General features: G+C 43.9%; 2 protein-coding genes and 2 long non-coding RNA genes across 6 annotated transcripts; 2 read left to right on the top strand and 2 right to left on the bottom strand.

Annotated features, from left to right (window-relative positions):
* Window positions 1-55: 55 nt before the first annotated feature.
* Window positions 56-16,023, bottom strand: LOC109634559 (ATP-binding cassette sub-family C member 4-like). Of its 2 annotated transcripts, XM_069520844.1 has the most exons (31): window positions 15,595-16,023; window positions 14,102-14,212; window positions 13,564-13,684; window positions 13,027-13,251; window positions 12,854-12,943; window positions 11,983-12,146; window positions 11,482-11,607; window positions 10,567-10,816; window positions 9,820-9,927; window positions 9,578-9,667; window positions 8,997-9,188; window positions 8,787-8,881; window positions 8,441-8,527; window positions 8,242-8,338; window positions 7,771-7,965; window positions 7,491-7,628; window positions 7,117-7,154; window positions 6,905-7,017; window positions 6,615-6,761; window positions 6,418-6,497; window positions 6,184-6,334; window positions 5,960-6,079; window positions 5,682-5,792; window positions 1,859-1,959; window positions 1,496-1,687; window positions 1,249-1,404; window positions 1,050-1,139; window positions 801-973; window positions 604-709; window positions 383-517; window positions 56-299 (listed from the first exon to the last, which is right to left on the bottom strand). In XM_069520844.1, exons 1-31 carry the CDS (start codon window positions 15,663-15,665, stop codon window positions 282-284), a joined length of 3,891 nt encoding a protein of 1,296 aa, XP_069376945.1. In that variant the 5' UTR covers window positions 15,666-16,023; the 3' UTR covers window positions 56-281. The 2 variants fall into 2 exon arrangements, with proteins under 2 accessions (XP_069376945.1, XP_069376946.1); XM_069520845.1 differs by lacking the exon at window positions 5,682-5,792.
* On the top strand, window positions 2,653-3,933 carry LOC138406964 (uncharacterized). The gene is made up of 2 exons (XR_011240354.1): window positions 2,653-2,712; window positions 3,428-3,933. It is a non-coding gene; the product is annotated as an uncharacterized lncRNA (long non-coding RNA).
* Window positions 15,642-17,979, top strand: LOC138406963 (uncharacterized). Its single transcript, XR_011240353.1, has 2 exons — window positions 15,642-15,933; window positions 16,021-17,979. It is a non-coding gene; the product is annotated as an uncharacterized lncRNA (long non-coding RNA).
* A 511-nt stretch (window positions 17,980-18,490) lies between these two features.
* Window positions 18,491-23,006, bottom strand: timmdc1 (translocase of inner mitochondrial membrane domain containing 1). 2 transcript variants are annotated; one of them, XM_069520854.1, is made up of 8 exons: window positions 22,882-23,006; window positions 21,763-22,109; window positions 21,317-21,482; window positions 21,067-21,155; window positions 20,752-20,819; window positions 20,336-20,414; window positions 19,095-19,205; window positions 18,491-19,002 (listed from the first exon to the last, which is right to left on the bottom strand). In XM_069520854.1, the coding sequence occupies exons 2-8, from the start codon at window positions 22,086-22,088 to the stop codon at window positions 18,852-18,854; spliced, it is 990 nt and encodes a 329-aa protein (XP_069376955.1). In that variant the 5' UTR covers window positions 22,089-22,109; window positions 22,882-23,006; the 3' UTR covers window positions 18,491-18,851. The 2 variants fall into 2 exon arrangements, with proteins under 2 accessions (XP_069376955.1, XP_069376956.1); XM_069520855.1 differs by having other exon boundaries at window positions 22,626-22,891.
* Window positions 23,007-23,144: the final 138 nt, after the last annotated feature.

The raw sequence follows: 23,144 nt of genomic DNA, 5'->3' as shown, positions 1-23,144 counted from the left end.
AATATGTGGAGCTCAGGGTTTTACTGATGAAAAACAATTTAAATGAGACCGGAACTCAGTTACACATGAAAAACTTTATCAAAACAAAAGAGGAAATTGTGACCACAGGTGTCTGAAAGTCTGAACAATCAACGAGTTGTTGAGTAAAATGAAATATCCAGTCGTCACTGCAGACCTTAACAAGTTCTCTTGCATTTGGTCGTGTTAAAACAAACAGCGTCAGGTAGTTCAGTTGTTCTCAGGTTCACTTTCATCTGGAGTGTGTTGGTTTAAAAATGCTCTCAGGATGGCTGTGATGCCTGTAAACACATGGAAACAAAACTTTAATATTCAACACTTGGGTGAAGACATTGAGTTAAAGACAGGAAGACGTGCACCTCACCTGTCTGGCTGACTGGAGCAGGGCGGCCGCCTCAGCTGGACCCATCTGCTGCACCATTTTGTACAGAGCCCCCTCTTTGTTTTGTAGCAGGGTGAAGGGCCTGTCTAATTCCTGGATGGTGCCGCTGTCGAGAACCTGAGAGCAGAGTAAATCAACAATTTAAATGTATCACTGAACACTGAAATATTTGGCTTCATATCTTAAACACATTGGGGACTCACCAGTATCCGGTCACTGTCTATGATGGTGTTGAGTCGATGAGCGATGGTGAGCACGGTGCAGTCTCTGAACTTGTCTCGTATGGTGTGTTGGATCAGTTCATCTGTCCTGCACGACGACGGCAACAAGAGAAGACATCATTTAAAAAAACTCCAGCCAGAGATGCGGTGCGGTGTGATGCAGCGCGGTGGTTTAGTACCTGGGGTCCACGTTGGCCGTGGCCTCGTCGATGATGAGGATGCGGTTCTTCCTCAGCAGCGCTCTGGCCAGACACACCAGCTGCCTCTGACCCACGCTGAAGTTAGAGCCCGACTCAGCCAGAACCATCTCCAACTTACCAGGCAGCTCCTCCACCACTGACTTCAGCTGCACCTGCACACAACACAGAGATGTGAACATGAGCAACAACGATTAACCAAACTCTTGAAGCAGCTGATTAGACACTTGCCTCCTCCAGAGCCGTCCACAGGTCTTCATCAGTGTGCTGACTGAAAGGGTCCAGGTTTTTCCTCACGCTGTCGGTGAACAGCACTGGTTCCTGTAGCACGGAGCAGAGTCAGATATTCAGTTATTATTCAGTATTTCTAAATTTCAGAAACAAATCCGATTTTACAGGCGGGGCAAAGTGAGCATATCCTTTCCCTTACCTGAGGAATGATGGACATCTTCTGGCGCAGGTCATGGAGGCCGATCTCAGAGGTGAGAACCCCATCGATGTAGATCTCTCCCTCAGGCTCTGCCAGACGGAACAGAGCTGAGACCAGGGAGCTTTTCCCAGCACCTGTTCTCCCAACGATACCAACCTGACACCCAGAGGGGACAGAAAAATAATCATCTCCAAACGTGTGCAATGAAAAAACAGCCTGTAGCTTTATCCAGACTCGCACATCTCACCTTCTCTTTGGGTTGGAAGGTGATGCTGATGTCTTTGAGGACCACTGGTCCTCCGGAGCTGTAGGAGAAGTTTAACTTGTTGAAGGTCACCATTCCTTGACTCGGCCAATCGGGAGGAGGTTGCTTTTGGGTTACCCAGGATGCTTCACTCTTTAGCTGTGTATACTCCACCACCCTCTCCACTGATGTCATCTGAGGGGTGGAAAGATTTCAAACTTCCAGCCTGTTTCTAAAAAGTCAACGCTAACTCCCTCTCGCCACCATACAGGTTCTTCCACAAAAACACTGAGGTACGGCCTTGGATCTGTGAAGATAATCCTGTCTGACCTCAACACTGAGCCGGAGGCACAAACAGCAGCTTACCATGTTCTCCACCTCTGCACTTTGCCTCACGGTCCACTGGAAGTTTCCCGTTAGTGTCACAACATAAGTGAGCACTAGGCCCACCGCTCCAGCCTCAAGCCCTTTTGAACACAACAAAATAAAATGAAAATGAGATGCTGCATTTAGTCTTCTACTACAAACTAACAAAATGATTGAACAGCTGACTACTAGTCAGTGTGTGTAGTTTCAGCCAGTCAGTAAGAGAACATTGCCTCATAGATAATCTGACGTGAGGTTCTTGGAAAGCGAACTCATTTTTTTTGTTGGTAACCAATGGAAACAATAAAATGCTCTAAAAAAAGAGCAGGCACATCTTGGGACGTTGGTTCAATGTTTGCAAAGTACAATTTATTTTCAACACTGTTATGAAACGCTAGCAGATGCAGGTTGTACGAAATGCCAATTGCTGTCTGATCAAATGTTGCTATCTCTGTCTTGTCTTTGTGCTCCTCCCATAGTGTTAGAGAACTTAACCTCAGAGCTTTATTCCTTACATCATTTTAATATTACATGCTAATGTTTAAAATAGGGGACGGCAGTAACAGGGATATAAAATCATTTTTAATCTATTCTTATTGAATATTAATTAAGTCTAGTGTGGTTTTAATTTGATTTATGAAAATATCTTCAAACTAACAAATCACTCATTCAATCTTTAAATAGAATTACTAATAAAAACATATACAAACTCCACCCCCGCGAGTCTGTCTAACTTGGTATATTCCAAGTTCCCCTTCTCCATTAATCCCATTGGACTCCTCCTCTTCCTGTTTGCCAGTCGGTACTTCCTGGATCCGAGCTGCTTGGATCCGGAGCCCATAGATCTTCATGATGTAAATACTGTTTCAAATATCAACCCAGTTATTAGATCTTCTGTGTGTTCGACGTGTCGCTGCACATTTTTCAATGTTCACTTGTGTTTTAGAGGAAAACTCGTCTCATTAGTTCCTCACGTCAATGCTAAGCTAAGCTAGCATCACAAGATAACCACACCTGGCACCACATGTTCAGTGAAGGGAAGTGAAAGAGAGAAACTTGTGTCTGGAGCAGAAAGAAGCTGTTTCTAAACTTTTCACTTTTTAAACATGAACCAAGAAAAGTGAGCGTGTGTGAAATTCTCATGTAAACACTTGATCACTTGTTTTGTCCTAAACTAAGTAAAGTACGTCCAGTTGACTCTGAGGAAACATCTGGAGATGTATCTTCAGGCTGGGAAACAAACTATGACATGTCGTCTAAAATATGAAAAATTGGTCATAGGTTAGTTTGTCATCTAAAATATTCTTTCATGTTTGGAGGGAGAGGCTGCAACATACAGCTTCACCACCAGATGTCACTAGAGTCTACACATTGTATCAATAGTGTTGTATTGCCCAGCCGTACCAAACACATATATATAAATATATATATATATATCATTTGATTGAAAACTGAAAAAAAATCACTCAACATCAAATATCCACAGTGAGTTGTAGTTGTACAAACACTAAGCTGTGTGAATTGATGGAGAACACAACCCTGACTAACTGTGACTCTTATTTCCTGCAGATCTCCAGCTGTCTGTCTCAAGCTGAAGGCCTCTCACAGCAGCACAGAGCGAGTTGGACCAAAAGACGAGATAAACGACGATTGCTCCCCAAAAGATGTGGCAGACTCTGGCTCCAAATGCACAAGATGGAAGCTTTTGTGTCCTGGATATTTTGGCATAAATTCTGCCCAGCTCACGATATGATGCTATTAAGATGTTGTTTGATCCAATTCGTGGCAACCATCACTCATTGAAAGATCATGTTATCCCCATACAAGCTGGCATGTTCCAACCAGACAGACAATTTTAAATTGCCTCTGCTGTGCCATTAATTCGTATTTGAAGTAGATTTCACATATATATATATATATGTGTGTATTTGGGGTTTGGTAGGGCTGGGTGATACAACACTGTTGATACAATGTGTAGACTCTAGTGACATCTGGTGGTGAAGCTGTGTGTTGCAGCCTCTCCTTCCAAACATGAAAGAATATTTTAGACGACATACTAAGCTTCAGTTGTCATGGAAACTCGTATAATAATATAAAGCAATACAAAGTATTTAAATATAAAGTACTTTAAAGTATTTAAATATAAATGGCAAAGAAAACAAAAAATTGTACAATTTAAAAGAAACAGTGAAAACATCACTAAGATTATTTTATGTTAAATATCAATAGATCCTTTCAGCTAAATCTTACACACTGAAGTTTTAATAGTCATCACTCACAACATATATATGTATTAGTATATATATTATATATATTTGTATATATAACAAAGCTTCTGCTCTTGCTCTCAAGTTCTTGCAGCTGTTTTTAAAGTAATCATATATTCAGAGTTTTACTTTGGTCGAACAACCTGAGGTGGAAAGTGTCGCAGCCTACAGACGAGTTGACTCAGTCATTTTATCAAGATTTATTAAACTTGGTCATAAAGGTCACTTTACTTTTTCCAACAGCTTTAAAACGGATGTGATTTGAATTCTCTGAAACATTTCAGATATAAAATAAAGCCACAGGATTTTATTTGGATTTTATTAAAGTACAATGTTCATACTTTTCTCAGAGAAGCCAAAAAAACTAAAATAGTATTATTGTTTGATTGAAACTGTGAATAACTAAACTTCTTTGATAGAATTAATCTAAATAAGTAGAAATCCTCTTTTTCCAAACGTAGATCAAGTTTAGTTTCGGACAAAACAAGTGATCAAGTGTTTTACATGAGAATTTCACACAGGTGTGGTTAGCTTGTGATGCTAGCTTAGCTTAGCATTGACGTGAGGAACTAATGAGACGAGTTTTCCTCTAAAACACAAGTGAACAATGAAAAACGTGCAGCGACGCGTCGAACACACAGAAGATCGAATAACTGTGTTGATATTTGAAACAGGATTCACCTCATGAAGATCTATGGGCTCCGGATCCAGGAAGTACCGACTGGCCAACAGGAAGAGGAGGAGTCCAATGGGATTTATGGAGAAGGGGAACTTGGAATAAACCAAGTCAGACAGACTCTTACTGTGATTTTTTTCATGATGACTGAGCATTTGATAAAATATTCAATAAGACTAGATTAAAAATTATTTTATATCCCTGTTACTGCCGTCCCCTATTTTAAACATTAGCATGTAATATTAAAATGATTTAAGGATGATTTTTTTAATGTTCCACTGAAGGTTCACTTTGGAAAACATAGCAAAGATGTTTCACATTTGTTTCAAACCAAGAACCTTCTCTGTCTAAAACTGTGACAGTTCTCAACACTACAGAAGAAGCTCAACGACTAATGGAACAAACGTGCAGTCTCTATGTTCCAGTGAATGCTCAGTTAAGAAAAAAGCCAAGAACCTTCTGCATCCAAAACCTGTGACAGCCTCTACACTATGAGGGGAGCACGGACTTCTCAATGTGATGCTTCTGGGCACCTTTAACTACTTGCATCAAGTACCAATGAAAAAATCATTACTACTGAACATTGCAAGACTTGAACCATCGGCCCAAGATTAATAAGTGAAGCTTGTAACTGGCTGTACCACATTAAGACCATTGTAGTAGGTTTTTGTTAAGATTTTCAAGACTATAATGTGTTCATGCAGTTTTAGACACAATACTATGCTGTCGCGTTTTGATATTTTGGATGCCAATGTTTTAATGAGGTTTTATAAGACATACCATCTGTTTTTATGCCGTTTTAACTAAATATGGCATAAAACACTCGTCCAAAAGACAACAAAGTATAGTAATAATGTCTGTGTGCATATAAGATCCTCACCGTCTCTGAGGAAGATGCAAACAAATGCTGTGCAAGTGATAAATATGGCACAAATGCTGTCAAGGCAAAGTGCAAACCAGCGAGAGGTCATCAGAAATAAAAACCATGCCTCTAGGAAATGGAGAAAAGAACATATAAATAAACAGCATAGAAACACTGTGCACCACAAACATAGTAGAGTTCCAATGTTACCGAGCACAGCAGAGTCTGATTGTGATTAGTCAAGCTTTAAATCAGCTTTAAAAATCAAAACAGCAAGTTAAACAGTGAAGGTGAACCTGAGTGCAGGTCCTGATGAGCATCGAAGGCCTTCTTTAACCTCTCCTCAGCTCTGAAGGCTCGAATCGTCCACAGGCCTTGAAGAGACGTAGACAGATGGGACAAGACGGGACTGCGCGCTGCAGAAAACATGACGAAGCAAGTTTTGCCTCCAAGCATTTTTCCATAGTATAATCCTGGCACAGTTACATAGTATAATCCTGGCAGGAATACAGGGACATACTTGTAGACTCCAGACGTTTGACATCTCGTGATGTGCTGAGGTAGAAACGCCTCAAGTACAAGAAGAGAAGAATCAGAGGGATGATGGGGATCAGGATGAGAGGGATGACCGAGACTGCCACCGCCACCACGCCGGTATTCTGCAGAAATAACTAAAAGCAACACAGTGAGGGATGAGGTTCAGAAAAATAAGACTGATAAAAGTCGGTCAATGAAAATAGTTCTGAAAGCTCACCTGATAGAAGTCCACAAAGGTGATGGGTAACATCGAGTCCATCTGGCTGATGTCTTTGGAAAACCTGTTGAGAATTCTTCCTACAACGAAGATAAGAGCAAAGTCAGTTACGAGTTCATCTTGTGCGCTCACTGCTCTGGTTCAGTCATGCTTAACAAGAGAGTTATGACAGGAAGTGAGTTCTGTGTGAGGAGCACCGATAGGGTTGATGTCAAAGAAGTGAACAGGCGTGCGGAGGACAGCGTTGAACATGCTGTTGTGAAGCGTCTGAGCCGATCGCACCAGCCCATGAAAGATCACTAAACTCCGGGCATAGCCAAAGATCACGGCAGCTGCTGTCAGACCTGAAAACAAAAACAACAGGGCTACTCTTTATCATATGACAGAATACTAGGGCCATAATCTGAGAGAACTTTACAAATTCGTTCTGTAAACATTTATCCAGATAATATTACAACTTTATTCACACAATACTGTGACATGTTACCTGAGTAAATGCTGAGGTAAAAGGTGAGCGTGAACTGTTCATCTGTGTGAGTCAAGTTGATTCCATTTGCAAAGCTAACAGAGGCTGTGCTGTTCAAACACTTGGCTCTCGCCCTGTCAGGGGACAAGATGAACACATCAGACTAACAGCAAATGCTGAAACTAAGACCAACATCCGTATAAATGAGGAAACTACTCTGATGAAGTGCTCACCAGTATACGAGCCACCAGTCCTGAAGAATGTACGCAACCTGTAATTGGAAACAAAGTGCAGTTTGCTTTCAGTGGACGTTTTGTGGCTGAAACAAAACCTGTGGTTGAAAGGTTTAGGGAGGGATTGTAAGCAATACACAAACAGTATGTAATACAAATAATTGGGTGTAGGAGCAGGAAGTAAGTGTGTATTATGCATTAGAAATCTTTATTTTAGATTTCTCTAATTCTTGATGTCTTTCTTCGTTGTTCTTCTTCCTGCTTCAATACCAGAACAGAAAGTCGACTTTCTCTCCACAGAACGGCTTCATTGTTTGAAGTGTGAATGTTCGAGGCCTCTGAGCCACATCTTATACGACCTATATGTATCTTACCTCAGCTACGACACTGAGCAGGACTATGACCAGTAGGACCAGGAGGCTGGAGCCGGCAGTGAAGTACTTGAGGTAAACGTGGCCACTGACGTCTCCTTCTTCTCGTGTTTCCTCTGCCACGGTGCCGACTGTTTCATCCTGAAAAACAAGTCATTACTGATCCACATTTTAAACCATCATTCAATGAATTGTTAAAATCACACATGAACTGATTGGAATGGTGGTAAAACAATGCTCCAATACTTTTGGACGTTCAGATTCATTTTGAGAATGTACCCACAGGGAGCTGGTTTGTCAGGTGGCTCTCTGGCGGCAGGAGGCTGCTGTGAGAGCAGTTTGTCCTCTGGCTGCGCAGCGACAGTTTGTCTGAGTCACCTGACGGGGGCCACTGCTCCTCGTCGCTCCTCATCAGCGACATCATGTCCAGTCCGGACGAGTGCAGCTCCTTGTAGGTTCCCTGCGCCATGACGTGACCCTGAGAGACACACACACACACATATGTTGTGTTTAACGTCTGAATAAAGTAGAACTATTGAATAAACACTGCACAAGGTGGGCTCATCTGTTACCTCGGCAACAGAGATTCTTTTTTTAATTTGGTGCAGATCCAGGATTTTTTTTTTTCACTTCTTGAAAATAGGCATTTTTCAATATTTTTGTTGTTTTGGAGATTTCCAACCCATTTATCCTCTCACACTAAAAGCACGTATTTGTAATTGGCAGGTTTCTCTTCTCTTGTTGGGGCACAAACCTCTTTGAGGACCAGAACCTGGTCGTTTGGCTTGAGATGCTGCAGCTGGTGGGTGACCAGGATACGAGACTTGTTCTTCAGCAGGCCACAGATACACCTGATGGATGGACACATTTAAAACAGCATTAATATTCCACTGGTGCATCACAACATCTGTTATTCTTCAATAAACAATTTGGAAAATCTGGTGGAGACTCACTGCTCGAAAAGATGTTTCCCGACCTCAGCATCCACGGCACTTAAGGGGTCGTCCAGGAGGTAGATATCTGCATCCTGATACACAGCCCTGAAAATAAAACACACATGGGGGTGTGTGCAGATTTATAAGTGCACACTGGACAGGAAGACACATTCATGAGGAGAGAGTGGTGAGTGACGGGGGAGAATGAGGAGCGACAGGTGGAGGAGGAGTGAGATGGTGAGAGAAAAGAGAGACGGCATTCCCACCACACACACACACACACACACACAGATTTTTCCAAATCTGCTTTAATTCTAACAAATGTTCCCTCTGAATAATGTGCACATGCTCGTTGTTACTGCACCTCGCCAGGTTGATTCGAGCTTTCTGCCCCCCGCTGAGTGTAGCGCCTCGGTCTCCGATCAGTGTCAGGTCTCCATCCGGGAGCAGCTCCAGGTCCTGCACTCAAACACAGTGAACCCTCTCAAAGACATGTCCGTGCAAGAAAGTGAGATATTGACAGTTGTGTTTTGGATTGTGCATCAGTGGCTGTGCAGCAGTTGTTATTTCTCACCTTCTTCAGAGCGCAGCCTCTGAGGACCCTCTCATACTTCTGGGGGTTGAGTTCTCCCCCAAACAGGATGTTGCTCCGGATGGTCCCTGGGAACACCCAGGGCTGCTGGGATACGTAGGACAGCTGACCTTTGACCTCCAGCGTCCCGGTGTCGTGAGGCAGCTCTCTCAGGATCGCACTCAGCAGCGATGACTGGTGGAAACACGGGAGTTAATAGAATAGTGATTAGAATCAACGAAGGGACGTACGTTCAAGTACTTAATTTCACTCAGGAGTATTTTAGCTGTCTTCACAATAAGAGCTGTTTGAAAACCTTAAGGAAAGGAAATTCATTTTTTCCTTTAGCTCAGGAAACACCAGACTACCTTTATAAAAGGAAAGTAGAGAGTGCCATCCCACAATTCTTTGTGGCAGCAACATTTTAAGCAACGCATATAAATACAGTCATAATCAAACGCAAATATAAATATAAATATTCTTATCACAACGAGATGTAAACGTTATTTCAATTCCCAGATTGTAAAATCCACACGATTCATTTTTCTCCTCGTGTGTTCCTCATCTCGTTCAGGTGTACTGACCTTTCCAGAACCCACTGGTCCAATCACAGTTAGAAGTTGGTGCGACTTCACAGCGACAGAGACATTCTGGAGCGATGGAGCATCCAAACTCTGACAGGAACAAACAAACCCCACATACTTAGAGAAACACAACCTGTGTCGTATCATGTCAAATCCCAAAGTGCTCATTCTGAGCCCGACCCTTGAGAACAATATTTATAACCCATTACTCCATGAAGTATCATAGTATTTGAAGTATTCACCTTATCCCAGTAGCAGGTCATCTTCTCAATCTCAATGGAGATGGGATTCTTTTCATCCAGAGGCAGCCCTGAGGTTTTTCTCTCAACCTCTTGGAGCAGGAGGAAATTCTGGGAGGAGGTGAATCAACACACAGACATCACCACTGAACCCACAGTGTGTTTACTGCAGTTTGGTCTTAACTTAACCACGACGGCAAATAAATCTTGAAAATCACATTTATGATATCAGTGAAATGTTTGTCAGGGAATCACTGATTCGAACTCCTCTGAAAGGTCAGACACAGGTTATGTTCAAACAGACGCACACAATTCTGCTCAGCTCTAAGTAGAAGTGAATTTCCTCTGAGGCGTTCTTGAACATAGTGCTCACATACCAATGAGGTATGGACGGACAATGAAGACATTATGCCACCAGGTGTCACTGGCGTGCAACATAAACATGAGGTAAGGTACCAACATGTAACAGCAGCGTTTTTAAATCAATGTTTGGCACAGTCCTGTAACCAGTCACTCAGAGGTTTGATCATTATCGCCTGCATCAGCCTAACGTCACGTAACCTCCTTCGTTCCTGGAAACTGGGACACTGTTCACAATGGTTATGTGATTTTTCTTGGAAGCTCCGGTAATTAACACGCTTGAGCAGAAACAGTTTCAGCAACTTCTACTCAGGGATCATAGAGTTTCCTGGAGAGATAATGTTGAAATGACAAATGAAGTTCGTGGAGTTTCATTTTGAACTGAAATACCTGGATCCTCCGGATGCTGACTATCGTCTCTGACAACTTCTCCACAGCCAGAGGGAAGAACAGCGTGACTGTGAGCTTGATTGTTCCGTAGAGGGACACGGTGACAAACACTGTGCTGGCTGTGATGGTGTTTCCCAGCAGGACGTAGACGGTGAAGGTGACGAAGACGATGATCTTGCTGCTGGCAAAGAAGGACGCCATGTTGAGTCCTCGTAGATATGAGCTCTTCAGGATCTGACTGATTTCTTTCCTGGGAACAGAAGACAACAAATAAAGACAAGTGTTGGGGATTAAAGAACTGGATCTAAGTGCATGAAGAAAAGGAAGAATTTAAGTTAAACATTTTTGTTAAACACCATCAGCCCTCTCCAAACGAAGGTGGTTTGTTAAGTATCATAAAATAAGGCTGGAGTGTGAATGTTTGCATGTAGGATATTTTTAAAAGCTTAGATCTAGCGTGTGTGTGCATGTGGTCCAGACACATAACTTCAGTTAATAAGCATTAAAGAAGATGGAGGAAGCTTCATGTCGGAAACTGCGGAAACTGTAAATATCCATCACGGGTTAAACACACACAGAGTGTTGGCATGAGCGTCTCTGTGATTTAACCTCAGGTGAATGATTTCTTAGAAAGGAGGTGTTGTGTAACTGGAGATGTATAGACGGGCGTGTTACAGCTTCACTATCTTTCATTATCACTCCCCCCCCACTCTCCAGTTTTCAATTGTTTTCCTCAAACTTTTGAAACATTCTAAAAAGTCACTGTTTAAACAAAACAAAGAGAAACCTTCAGGCAGAGCTTCTGTCCTTTGAGAACATTTGATGACAGAGGAGAGAGAGGGGGAGAGAGGTTTTCAGAGTTTAGATTAGTTCAATATTTTGGATCCAGAAGGACAGAAACTCTTTTATTTTTACCTTCTGACTTCAGTCACCAGAGCGGAGAAAGGTTTCTCCCAGGCGTACATCTTGATGATCCTGATGCCGGACACCACTTCGTTCATGAAACGAATTCTGTCGTCAGTGAGGACGATCGTCCTGCTCCTGCAGAAAATAAAAAGTGTACATGTCAATTCATTCGCTTCTTTAAAAATAAGTCATAGTTTGATGTTGTTCATCCCTGTTTGTGCTGGTTTGTTTTCAGCAGGATTATGTAAAGACCTCTCACCCAGCTGTGTTGGAACTTGCTGGAAAGACATGGGCCAAGGAAGTAGTCATTAACTTTTAGATCTATCTTTCAGAGTCTTGGCAGAGACTCCGACTCTCCCAGTGTCTTTTAAGATTCCTCTGCCAAGAAGGTGATGTGTTCACAAGGGATGTGATATGTGTCAGGGAAGAACTCATTCAATGACCTTATTTAACATCGCACTGAATTAGGGGACGGATGATTTTAAATGCGTCGTAGTTATTATTTCCTACCTGAAAATCCCAAAGAGTTTTCCAAACCAGGTCTGCACAGGCATCATGAGGGCGATGGCTGCCACGCCTGCCAGACACGACTGGCCGATCTCATACCAAAGGAAAACGATGATCACCATCGCCTGCAGAGGTCCCAGCCACAGGTAGTGCAGATTGAGTGTAATCTACAGAAACAACGGTTCATCATGAGTCACAACAACTTTGACATATTAACATTTGTGTACAAACAGACAAAAACTATCAAAGTTACCAAATCAGACTGATGCACATATGACGACCTTATCAACAGACCCAAAGTTCAGACATGCACTGAGCACTGGAGACGCTCCAGACATTCTCCGGTATGTGTGGAATGTATGTGTGGACGAAAATACCAGAGGGAGACCCTCCAGACTTTCCCCGTCCAGCCCCTAAGTTTGAAGTCTGCAGAACGTCTGAATGAACTGAGAAAACCGCAGGAGATTGTCATGGCAGTTCTGCAATCCCACTCTGACAACGAGGAACGAGACAAATATCTCTTACAGTACTGTCACACTGTAATGCTCAGAGCATGATACACAAGACAAAGGTTAGTTTGTAATATGCACGCCGATGGGAAGCTGTTCTTTCTCTTGATACATGTGGCTCGTTCCTCCCCCTCTGGCTGAGGTTGTTTCTTAACAAAAGGTCAGGATCTTCTGAGGACATCAGGCAAACGATGCCTTAGTTGAGGCAATCAGGTCAAGATTCAATCAGGTGCACCGGATTCAGCATGATCAAGGTCACATGGTAAAGATTCAATCATGATCAATCATAGAGGAAATGAACATGAGAACATTCTGCATGATCAACATGTAACATTTGATGTTTGTCGCCGTGTCTCACACGTTACCTCATCGAGGCGGTTGGCGTCATTTGAAATCAGGTTCACGATTTGTCCAGTGGTGGTTTGTCCCATGGATTCACTGCTGAGACTCAGAGCCTGAGGAGAGAGATGACGCACGTCAGGTGACATATGGAATATTTCCAGGACGAGCAATCCACAGAATCTGAACCTTCACCCACCTTCCTGTAAATCATGTGACACGTGGCCACTCGCATCTTCATGCCCGTGATCTGGAGGTAGTAGTAGTAGATGTGCTGGAGGAAAGTCAGTCCAAAGGTGGAGAGACACATTGCAGCGGCGTAACCATACACCATGTACAGACTCCTGCTGTCGTCTGGGGTGTAATTCTCAAAGTACAGGATTATTTTCCCCAGGAAAAGTGGCTGGAGCACTTTAATGGCCTCCTTCAGGACAAAGACAGCGACAAAAAAGTACACATTAGACAATGAGACAGAAATACACACAATACTGATGCTGCACGCGGGAAAAACTGCATTAGACACAACCTTGCTTCTAATTCTCGTGAAAAGAAGTCATAACGTCAAATAAAGAATCTTGCAGCTCACAGGATCCAACGTAAACACAACCGATGACTAACTGAGGATTTACATTCTGATTCCTTATCATTAAGCTTTTGTCTAAAATGTTATTTTATTGTACCTCAACCCTCTGGTTCCAGTGCTGTTTGCTAATCTGGCAAAATAGCGACAACATACCATTGAAAATCCAATCAACCCAACCAGAGCAAACTGCGTCCCGTAGCGCTGAATCAGAATTCTGGTGAAGTTTGGTTTCCGAAGTTCCTTCGTGGACATCCTGACTTCATGATCCCACAACCTGAGACAAAGAACACGTGATGGACGCTCACCGTCAAACCAGAACTGCTTTAGTGGTGTTGCTATGACAACCCGGTTCACCCCCGGTTTAATATCAGTACATGTTAATTACAAGTCAATTCATTTGAAGACAATAAATGTTGTAACCGGCGCTGGGTGATCGAGAAAACCTGCAGTTATCTGACGGCCAATGGACAAAGAGTACTTTTGAATTCTAACAGTACTGATTACTGCTGCATGAGTAAACAATATCCAATTCTGAAATCACTTATACATACATATATATTATATATACTGTACAATGGGTTTTAAGTGATGTCACATGTTGCAGGTGACATCAGCTGCCCTGGAAACATCAAGACGTATGAAGGTTTCAACACACGTGTGTGAATGAACATGTACAGGTGTGTCACTATACCTCTGCAGCGTCTCTCCGAGTGCGTCCGACTGAAACTCTGGAAGAAGGTCGTACATGTCACTTTCCTCCAGCCTGCGTTTGTGGCCGAGCTGCAGCAGTGGGGTTAACCAGCTGGAACACAGTTAGAAATGCAGTAAGTATCTATTGCGTCAGTGCACAGGCACTTTATTTTCTTTTTGTCATTGTGAGCGATGGGGGGGGTAAACCTCAACAATAACTGTGGGGGGCCAAACACAAGCGGCCTCCTTCTGAATGCTTGGAATGGGACAACCAGGTCAGTTATGCAGACTGTGCCCCCTGCAGACCCCCAGCCTGTCACTAACGGTTTACCTGCAGTGGAGGATCCCCCCCCGCCCCCCAGCATTTCCCAGAAAAGGACATATTTCAAATTTTATGCTGCAAAACAAATCTTTCCAAAAAGTTATTAGAATGGAGCAGGAGCACATCCAGGGGGGTTTGGAGTCCCAGAGAAAAGGGCACCTGGAGCAGAAAGCCACTGGCATGAGGCCTCATTAGGAAGATTCTGACCATAATACATAATAATTAACTTTAATTATACGGCACTTTGCAAAACAAAGTGCTTCACAAAGTTAAAACAAGATAAAGAATGAAAGAGGCAAATAAAATCAGTCAACGGTACAAGATTCAAATCAAATAAAACCCCGAACAACAATGAGCCAATAAAACTCTTTCCTAAAAAGACGATTGGTGATTTAAAAGATGTCACTGAATCTGTGAGCCTCTCATCCTCAGGCAGAGAGTTCCAGAGCTGAACCATGAAGCTGTGAAGTGGTTTCTCACCTCTTAATGCAATAAATGACTGAAGGATCTTATCTGATCCTGTGAACCAGTCTGACAGCAGGGACCCCAGACGACTTGGAATATGCTTCGGTAGAACAAAGAGAATCACCTCATTTTTGTTCTCACTGAGTTTGAGAAGTTTCTGGGACTTCCAGCATTTTAATTCACAAAGAGAAGATACAACGCAGAGTATCTTTGAAATAATTGCATCTCCAACTACTTGCACAGATACTCTGAAGTACTTTGTGTGGAATAAAAACCCATTTCTTACGTTTACAAGCCTTGAACCACTTGGTGCTTCCTAAACTTCCTGTGTAAAAATACTTTGAAGTAATTCAACTTTCAACAAACTGTGAAACCAAACTTCTCCCTGGGGACAATAAAGTTTTAACACTATTTAGTTTTAGTACATGTTTAATGACTTGTACAAATAGTATGAAGTACTTTAGTTGTGCAGTTTAAGTGCAACAAGCCCTACTAGAGAACACAATTCAGCCTGTTTCTCTTACTTTAATGTGGAATAAACTATACTTCTGCTTTACTTAAACTACTTGTGCAGATACTATGAAGTACTTTGAGTAGCTTTGCGTCACAGTTACTTCAGTATCCCTGTATTCTCACCTCCCTGCTCATTCAAACTTCTCGGCATTGAAAGCACATGATGGAGCAGCAGGAGCAGCAGCGGGACTCACCACAAGAGGAGCCGGGGCAGGGAGCTGGCAGCGGCCATGGACTTGAGTCTGTGCCCGGTGTCTGCGGACATTCCGGTTTCCCTTCAGGTGTCCGCACCTCGACGGGAGCGAAGGCAGCGGCGCGTCACCCAGACACGACCGGATCTACTGGCGTTTGATAACACGAGGAAACCTGCAGCTCAGCCAATGAGAGCTGCAGCCGCGGGGGTCCGAGCTGAAGTGTGTGCAGGTGCTGCTGCAGAGAACTACTCTGGAAATACTTTATTATAACGGATACTGCGAATATCTGAGAGAGAAAGTATCTGCAAAGGTGTTGAGGCCAACCTGCATGAAAGTACTGTGAGTATTTCAGCAGCACTGATCAGTATTAGTGTGATAGTAATTACACACAGTTAATATTGTTTATTATTATCGTGTAACGTTCAGGTCCAGTCGGAAAACAGGCGTTTTCATTTCATCTCAGCTCGCAGGTTTTAATCCCACAGAAAACAAGAAGAGGCTCCGGTCGGCATTGTCGTGTTGAAACCAGATGTAAACACGTTAAAGGAAACCGGTTCAGCGGAAGTTTAAAGTGAAACATGCCCCGCGGATTCCCGAAGAGAGACGTTTCCGCAGCTGTCCGCGAAGGCACCATCCTCTGTCAGTGAAGGCACCATCCCGTGCACGTGCATTGGTGCAGCTGTTTAACGACATGGAACACGTGAGCAGAGTTTATCTCCACTCAAACTTCCACAGTGTCTGATTCAGGCATTGGTTGTTCTCCACATCTCACACGCAGACAAACGCACCAGTCAGATGTTGAGACAGGAAACATCCTTGTTGCTGGTAGAAAAGTAGGCCAGGCCTGAAACCCTGAGGTCACATGACTGCTGGAGAAGCACATGACCTCAACCCTGGCCTGTCCAGGTGAGCTGGGCCTCACCTGCACTTTGACTTCACAGAAGTTTTCATCAGAATCCAGTTTGTCCACTTATTTCACATTACTCTGAGAATTATAAAAAAAAAAAAAAAGGCCTCTAGTTTGAATTAGTTGGATTTCCCAGCAGGATTAATCCTGACTTGAGGAGCAACAATCAAGTTAAAGGCCCAGAAGGAACCAGCTCTCCTGGGATTTGAATCTTCATCTAGAAAATGCACGAGACCCGAGGGTTTTTTCTTTCAGGCTGAAAAAACCAAGATTAAAGTCCGAAGTCCATCACGAGGATATTTCTGGTTCAAGACACTTTTGTTCTTCGCCGCAAAAAAACAACGCACACATTCAATGAAAAACACAAACCGTGATGAAACACACTGTTTCATCGCGGTTATTTTATTCTCATTTCTATTGTTGTTTACTAAGTTGCCACGGGTTCTGCATCACTCTGTATACACTTTAAATATTTTGTATTTAATTTAAAAATGCACGTTACACCTTTATTTAAATGTTCACTCATATTTTCACTGTATTCTATAATATTTATATTCTATTGTCGTTGAATTTCCCTCAGGATTAATAGAGTCTTATCTGAAACGCACCTGTTGTGTGTTGTCTACAAACACTGTGTGATGCAGGTTTGATTACTCAGGGTTGAATTCTGTCATCTGATGTTTTTAAACACTTTAAAAACCACACAGATAAATATAGTGTCATGTTCTCAGATTACTATTTGAGAACATCTACAGTTCCACAAAGCCACCAGTAGAGGGGAGTCATCCTGTATTTATCTAGTTCTGCTCTCACTGACTCTTCTTCTTTATCATTTTAATGTTTTATTTCATTCACACTTTTCTTATCTGTAACATTTGATTATTTTATTTGTGCTCTATTGTTGTGTGATCATCAAATTGCTTTTCATTGCAACACTTTGTTTTATTACAACATCACAGTTCCTGGAGACGGTACTTCTAAAAACATTCAGATTGTTTTAACTTGTACTTAGTTCTATGTTGTTTTTTCATGTATTTTTACTTCTTTTATTTATGAAGCACTTTGTATCTTTGTATTGTCGACTGCATTATAAATAAATTACAACTATTATTAATGAGAAAATGACATTTGTGTGCGATCACTGTTCTCTTTTTATGGTTTCAGTTTTATAAATGTCATCCAGACACAGAACGTTTTCACAACTCACACATGCAGGGACACGCTCAGCAACAGTTACAATGTGATTGCACGTCTCAGCTCCAGTGTCGACTTGCAGCAGCTCACAACTCAAAGTCAAACTTCAGGGGGAAACATCCACTTTTATTACCTGAAGTAATCACTGAACAAGCTGAGCTCTGCGGCGCCACATTTTCCTCCGTGCCTTTCTATTGGCCGTCCATCTGCACGTCAGCGGTCGCTGCTGCAGCCGAGGCCGCAGCTGTTGCTGTGTCACATCTTGTTTACACCAGGGGCCACGGCTTTGTTTGACCTAGTTACTGAAAAGCCCGAGAGGCAAAGTCATAAAGCAAAATACACATTAACGGACAAGAGGGAAAGAAAGACGCCATTTTCTAAACAGACGAGGTTTGGAAATGGATGGTATCGAAAAAAACAGAAACATGATACGTCTCAGTTATTGTTCCACATGAGCCGTTTTCAGACATGAACTCCGGAGGACGTCCGCAGAATTGGTTCCGGACTTTCTCTGGAGTTTTACACATGAACAAGGCATCATGGGAATTTCTCGGCACAGACACATTCACAACAATATAGAAATCTCCAGAGCGTCCAGGTGAGGGGGTGGAGCTGCAGACAGAAGCAGGACGTGACGTATTGATCCTGCTGTGGAGATCACAAAGCTCGGAGTATCTCACTGGGACACTTGCGTTCCCACATGCAGCCTCTCCAGAGAATGTGCAGAGGTTCAGTGTTTGTCTGGACGCAGCTGTACAGGTGAGGACAGTGTGAGTGAAGCACACTGGGACAGAGTTGCCTCAATAATCGTTTAATGAGAAGAACATGCTCAGTTTTCTGGAAGCAAAACCAGAGGAAACTTAATCTACAGACGAACAGACAGTAAAACAAGATGTGTGTCAATGTGACAGAATGTGAAACTGTTTCTGTGTTTTACAAACGTGTTTCTCACAACCGCTTACTGAGCAGCTCATTGATCGAGGACCCTTGACAGTTGATTTGTGACGAGCAGCAGTGTCTTTAATTCAGTGTGAATCCGTTTCCGTTCTGCTGGAGCACCGGTGAGTGACGGAGTCCAGAGGAAGCAGTGACCCGTTTATCCTCAGAGTTGGATCTAGTCCTACCTCGACGTCCTGCAGAGCTCAGGTGGCTCCTGTCATTGGCTGCTTGAGTCCTGAGCCTCGTCCTTGTTCTGCGATGAACTGAGCAGCTCCTGAATCCTCTGCATGTCCTTGTTGGTTTCCTCTGCCTGGCAGCTGACCTTCAGATCTCCAATCAGATCGTCCGTCAGCTGCAGACGGGCGGCCCTGGATTAAACAAACAGAAAGAAAGGTTTTTCAATGCTTGGTGAATGATCCTGTGAGATAACGTCGTTAAAATCTTTTCGAATTGAAATTACCATTCTGCCAGTCTGAGATCGTAAAGTTCCCTGCGCTCTCTCCTCCTCCTCTCTCGCACAGTTTCTTCAGCCAGAGACTGCATGCTGGTGATCAGAGCCCCAGTGGGAATCCTGGACAAAATGTGAATGTTATTAACATAGTAGTCTATATTTACACATTTCGTGATAATCTGTGCAGTAGTTTTTGTGTATTCTCGCTAACAAACATGAAAACTGAACTTCCTTGGCGAAGGTAACAAAGCGGGCCAGATACATGACACCTCAACACTTCAATAACTGGGTACGACACAAATAATCTGCTTTGTCGTTCTGTTCCAGAAGCTGCTTCAGCTGTTTAAACATCAATGTGTCCGTCTTCCCTCTCTAACAAAGTCCCGCTCCACCTCCCTGTCACACCACCACGTGCAGGACGAGGGGACGATTGTGAGGTGAGATCTGGAGCGTGATGTGCTTTTTCCGATTTGCTGCTTTCTTTCATTTCAAACCCTTCTGCCCCCACTGCACCTGGCACAGCCGGGGCTGTTTGCACACATCAAACGCTCCAGGTGGCCGGTCACTGAGGCCGACAGCGAGAGGGTGAGCAGAAGGAGGAGGCGACGCTAGCGTGAAGCCAAGAGGAGAGGAGACGAGGGCCGAGCCAACACGGAGCTGATGATCTCACATAATCCAAACCGGCCCCTCCGGTCCACTACGCCCATCAAACACCTCGCACTCAATCTCCGTTATACGATCACATTCAAATCTGCCCTTGGCTTCGCGCACTCGGCTGAAAGTGGCCACAGAAACGAGTGAGAAGAGGAACAGAGGAGAGAGGAGAGGAGCGAGAGTGGAGCACAAGTGCAGATCAGACGTGGTCGATGGAGATGAGAGGCTGGAATCACAGCGGTGGTGTAAAATGGAGAGGGGCAGTTGCCGTCTTGGCCTGGCTCCTCGCTCTAGTACCCAAAACACGGCCCTCTGTGGTGCACATGAATCCCACTGGCACCGTGAACAGAGCTGAGGGGAGGGTGGGGGGGTTCAGCTGGGCGACAGAGGGTAGCTGGGAGGGGTGCAGCTGGCTGCCAGAGTGCTCACTGCTCTGAAGCACACAGGCACCGATGAGGACACACATGAGCGAATATGCACAAGAAGAAAAATATACGTGGCGTTTCCTGACGATATCACTCAGACTGAGATTCTGTTTTTAGATCAGTTACGGTGAAACTTTAACTCAGTGGAGGTTTGAAGAGGCAGAACTTTACCCCAGCGCGGCTCCGATGATCGTCCCCGCCACCAGCCCACCCAGGCCCAGGTTCAGTCTGAAGAGGCCTCCAGTGACAGCTGCTCACACACACACACAGTTTTATCAACACCACACAATGAAATGAAGTGCCCCAGTGCTACAGATAATAACATTACTCACAGACAACTACCCACTGATTCCAAACACCCCCTCTTATCGGCCTGAGTCAAACCGTGTGTCCAAAACGCCACCAGGTCATTTTGATAATCTTTTTGTTTCACCGACACATGAACAGATATAAGAATGTTTATTAAATTCTTTATTTTCAATATTTCAACACACAAGAGCTGGAGTGAACTGCGGAGCCCTCAGAATAAATGTTGAGTGTGACGCTCAGCTGACGTTCGCTGGATAAATAAAGTGGTGGTGACTCACCTCCAGCTGCAGCGTAATGACTGAGCGTGTATTTGTCTCGGTACACAGACAGCCCCGTGCTGACGGAACTACAGACGGACACAAACACATGTAAAGAGGACGGTTGCTGGAAACAAACACCTTCAGGCATTTTTCACATTTCATGTAAATATGGTTTCAGTTCTAGTCAGCAGCAAAATGTAATTAAGTGAAATGGATTAAAGTCTCTAATGTGTTTGACAAGTTAGAAAATAACGATGGATTGAAAGAGTACATTTCCCTTTGTAAACATCTGAACCTGAACACATGGTCCAACATCATTGTTTTTATATTTACTTGAACAAGGTGACGAACGCAGCCACCCTCCAGCTCCACCTCCACCCATATCTCACAAAACCACGGATAGCGGCGTTATGGGCCGAGCGCTGAGTCAAATACAAAGACACAGAAACAATGACGCTCATTTTAATTTACATTTAATGAAACTTAATTTATATCATCTTCTATTTCTCTATGTTTTCTAAATCCTCTCCTTGTATTCAGATATTAAACACACTGTCACAAAGAGACGACAGATTTCACTCACCACTGCTTCCACTCGACCAGTATAGATTTCCGCCTGGCTGATTTGGATGTACCGCTGCCTGGCGTGGCGTGCAGCAGGCAGGCCCCCGTAGATCAAGCCTGCAAATCCGGCCACCACGCCGCTCTTTATCACGTTGGTCAGCTCCTCCGGGTACGACTGTGTCACGCTGCCGGGAGACGAGAGGGATGAAGCACAACTCATTCAAAAACACCAGATATGTTGAGTTTAAAATCAAATCAATGGATGTGTTCTTTTATTTTACAAGCTACTGATTTTTATCTGATCACATCTCACAGTCAATTAATCAACAGGATGACATTCTCAAAATAAAGAATCAAGTTCCCACTGTCCTGTACGTGGTTTTCTGACAATGAAAACTTCAAATTCTCGTTTATTAGTCGTACTTTAGACTCCAGAAGAATTTAGAAGAAGAGACAAACACTAACTCTCTGTCAAAGAGGTCCTTGATTCGATCCCATCCTGTGTCTGGGAATTCTGGCTTGCCCAAGTTGCTTGGCACAGAGCGTGAAGATGGGCTGGGTGCAGGAGCAGGGCTGGTTGAGGAGGAGGAGGAGGAGGAGGAGAGCATCTGTGGCGGCTGGGCAGCAGCCGCATCAGCTGCGTGGACCCTGGGGAGCAGGAGGCAGAAGGAGGGAGGCCTGGCTCTTTGGATGAAGCCCTGCAGTAGGCCGGTGCTCAGCATGCCCCGGGGTGCTGGACACGCCTGCCATCTCTGTGGGGTGATGCCTGTTGTGTGTGGCCCTGAATGCATCACTCTTCAGCTGGCGCCGGACTGCAGAGCAGAGGCAGAGACACATGGTCATGGGTTGGGATGTTGCACTCGCTGCCTCGTCTTAAACTCCAGCCCCAAAACAAAGAGCCTGAGGGCAGATGAAACCCTGGCAGGGCTGCACGAGCTGTCAGCGGCTGCAGTCTCACCAAAACACACGAGCAGATTCTTTCTCTCTCAAGTTCAAAACACATCACCCCTCTCTATCTATCTGTCTATCCATCTATTCATGCATCTCTCTCTCTCTATCTCTCTCTATGCATCTCTCTCTCTCTCTCTTTCTATCCATGCATCTCTCTCTCTCTCTTTCTATCTATCCATCTATTCATGCATCTCTCTCTCTCTCTCTCTCTGAAGATGCAGCACATGTCATTAGACTCATGTTGATGCTGCAGCACAAACACCATCACAGTCATATCACATGTCAATCACACGCGCAGGTCCCTCATCAGACTAATGTCACGCAGCTACATCAGCTTAGCCTGTCTCTTCCAGTGCTAAGCTAGGCTGACGTCTCACTCGCGCGCAGGAACAACAAGCTGCTCCACGTTCGGTGTCTTTGGCCGCAGAACGCGAATAAGTCCTTCGTCCGACAATGGGAGCATGGTGGCGTTAGCATTTAGCATTAGCCAGCGGCCTGTGTAAGTCAGTGGAGAAAAGCAGGTTGGCGTCAGACAACAGTTTGTCCAGTGAGCGACTGAAGCGCCGACGATCATCACAAACTCTTAAAAACACGTCGGACGATCGTTTGTTTGTTTCTGATTCTGCGGCTCACCTCTGACAGCGGCCGGTGTCCTGACCTCTGACCTCTGCACATATATAACAGCCACACTGCACGGGGACAGCGCCACCCAGCGGTGCGGAGGACTCAATACGATACCGTATGTAGATAGATATTAGACAGAGAGATGGATGCATGGACAGACAGCCTGCTTATCTTCTCCAATATAATAATAATAAAGAAAGTTAAACACATTCGTGACAAAGCTAATTGAATATAAATAATAATCAAAGATTGGACTGGACACAGCGGGGATC

This window comes from Paralichthys olivaceus, chromosome 24, assembly GCF_024713975.1.
Source record: "Paralichthys olivaceus isolate ysfri-2021 chromosome 24, ASM2471397v2, whole genome shotgun sequence".
NCBI lineage: Eukaryota > Metazoa > Chordata > Actinopteri > Pleuronectiformes > Paralichthyidae > Paralichthys > Paralichthys olivaceus.
Note: the sequence above shows the minus strand (reverse complement) of the source record. Positions and strands in the feature narration are given on the sequence as shown.

Coding starts and splice junctions, on each gene's coding strand:
- timmdc1 (XM_069520854.1), bottom strand. CDS start 22,088: ATGCATTCAGGGCCACACACAACAGGCATCACCCCACAGAGATGGCAG. Junction 21,483..21,762: donor AAGGACCTCTTTGACAGAGA/GTTAGTGTTTGT, acceptor GTCTCCCGGCAG/CGTGACACAGTCGTACCCGG. Junction 21,156..21,316: donor CTGGTCGAGTGGAAGCAGTG/GTGAGTGAAATC, acceptor TATTTGACTCAG/CGCTCGGCCCATAACGCCGC.
- LOC109634559 (XM_069520844.1), bottom strand. CDS start 15,665: ATGTCCGCAGACACCGGGCACAGACTCAAGTCCATGGCCGCTGCCAGC. Junction 8,882..8,996: donor GAGGCTGCGCTCTGAAGAAG/GTGAGAAATAAC, acceptor GTTTGAGTGCAG/GACCTGGAGCTGCTCCCGGA. Junction 7,155..7,490: donor TGCTCAGTGTCGTAGCTGAG/GTAAGATACATA, acceptor TTCCAATTACAG/GTTGCGTACATTCTTCAGGA.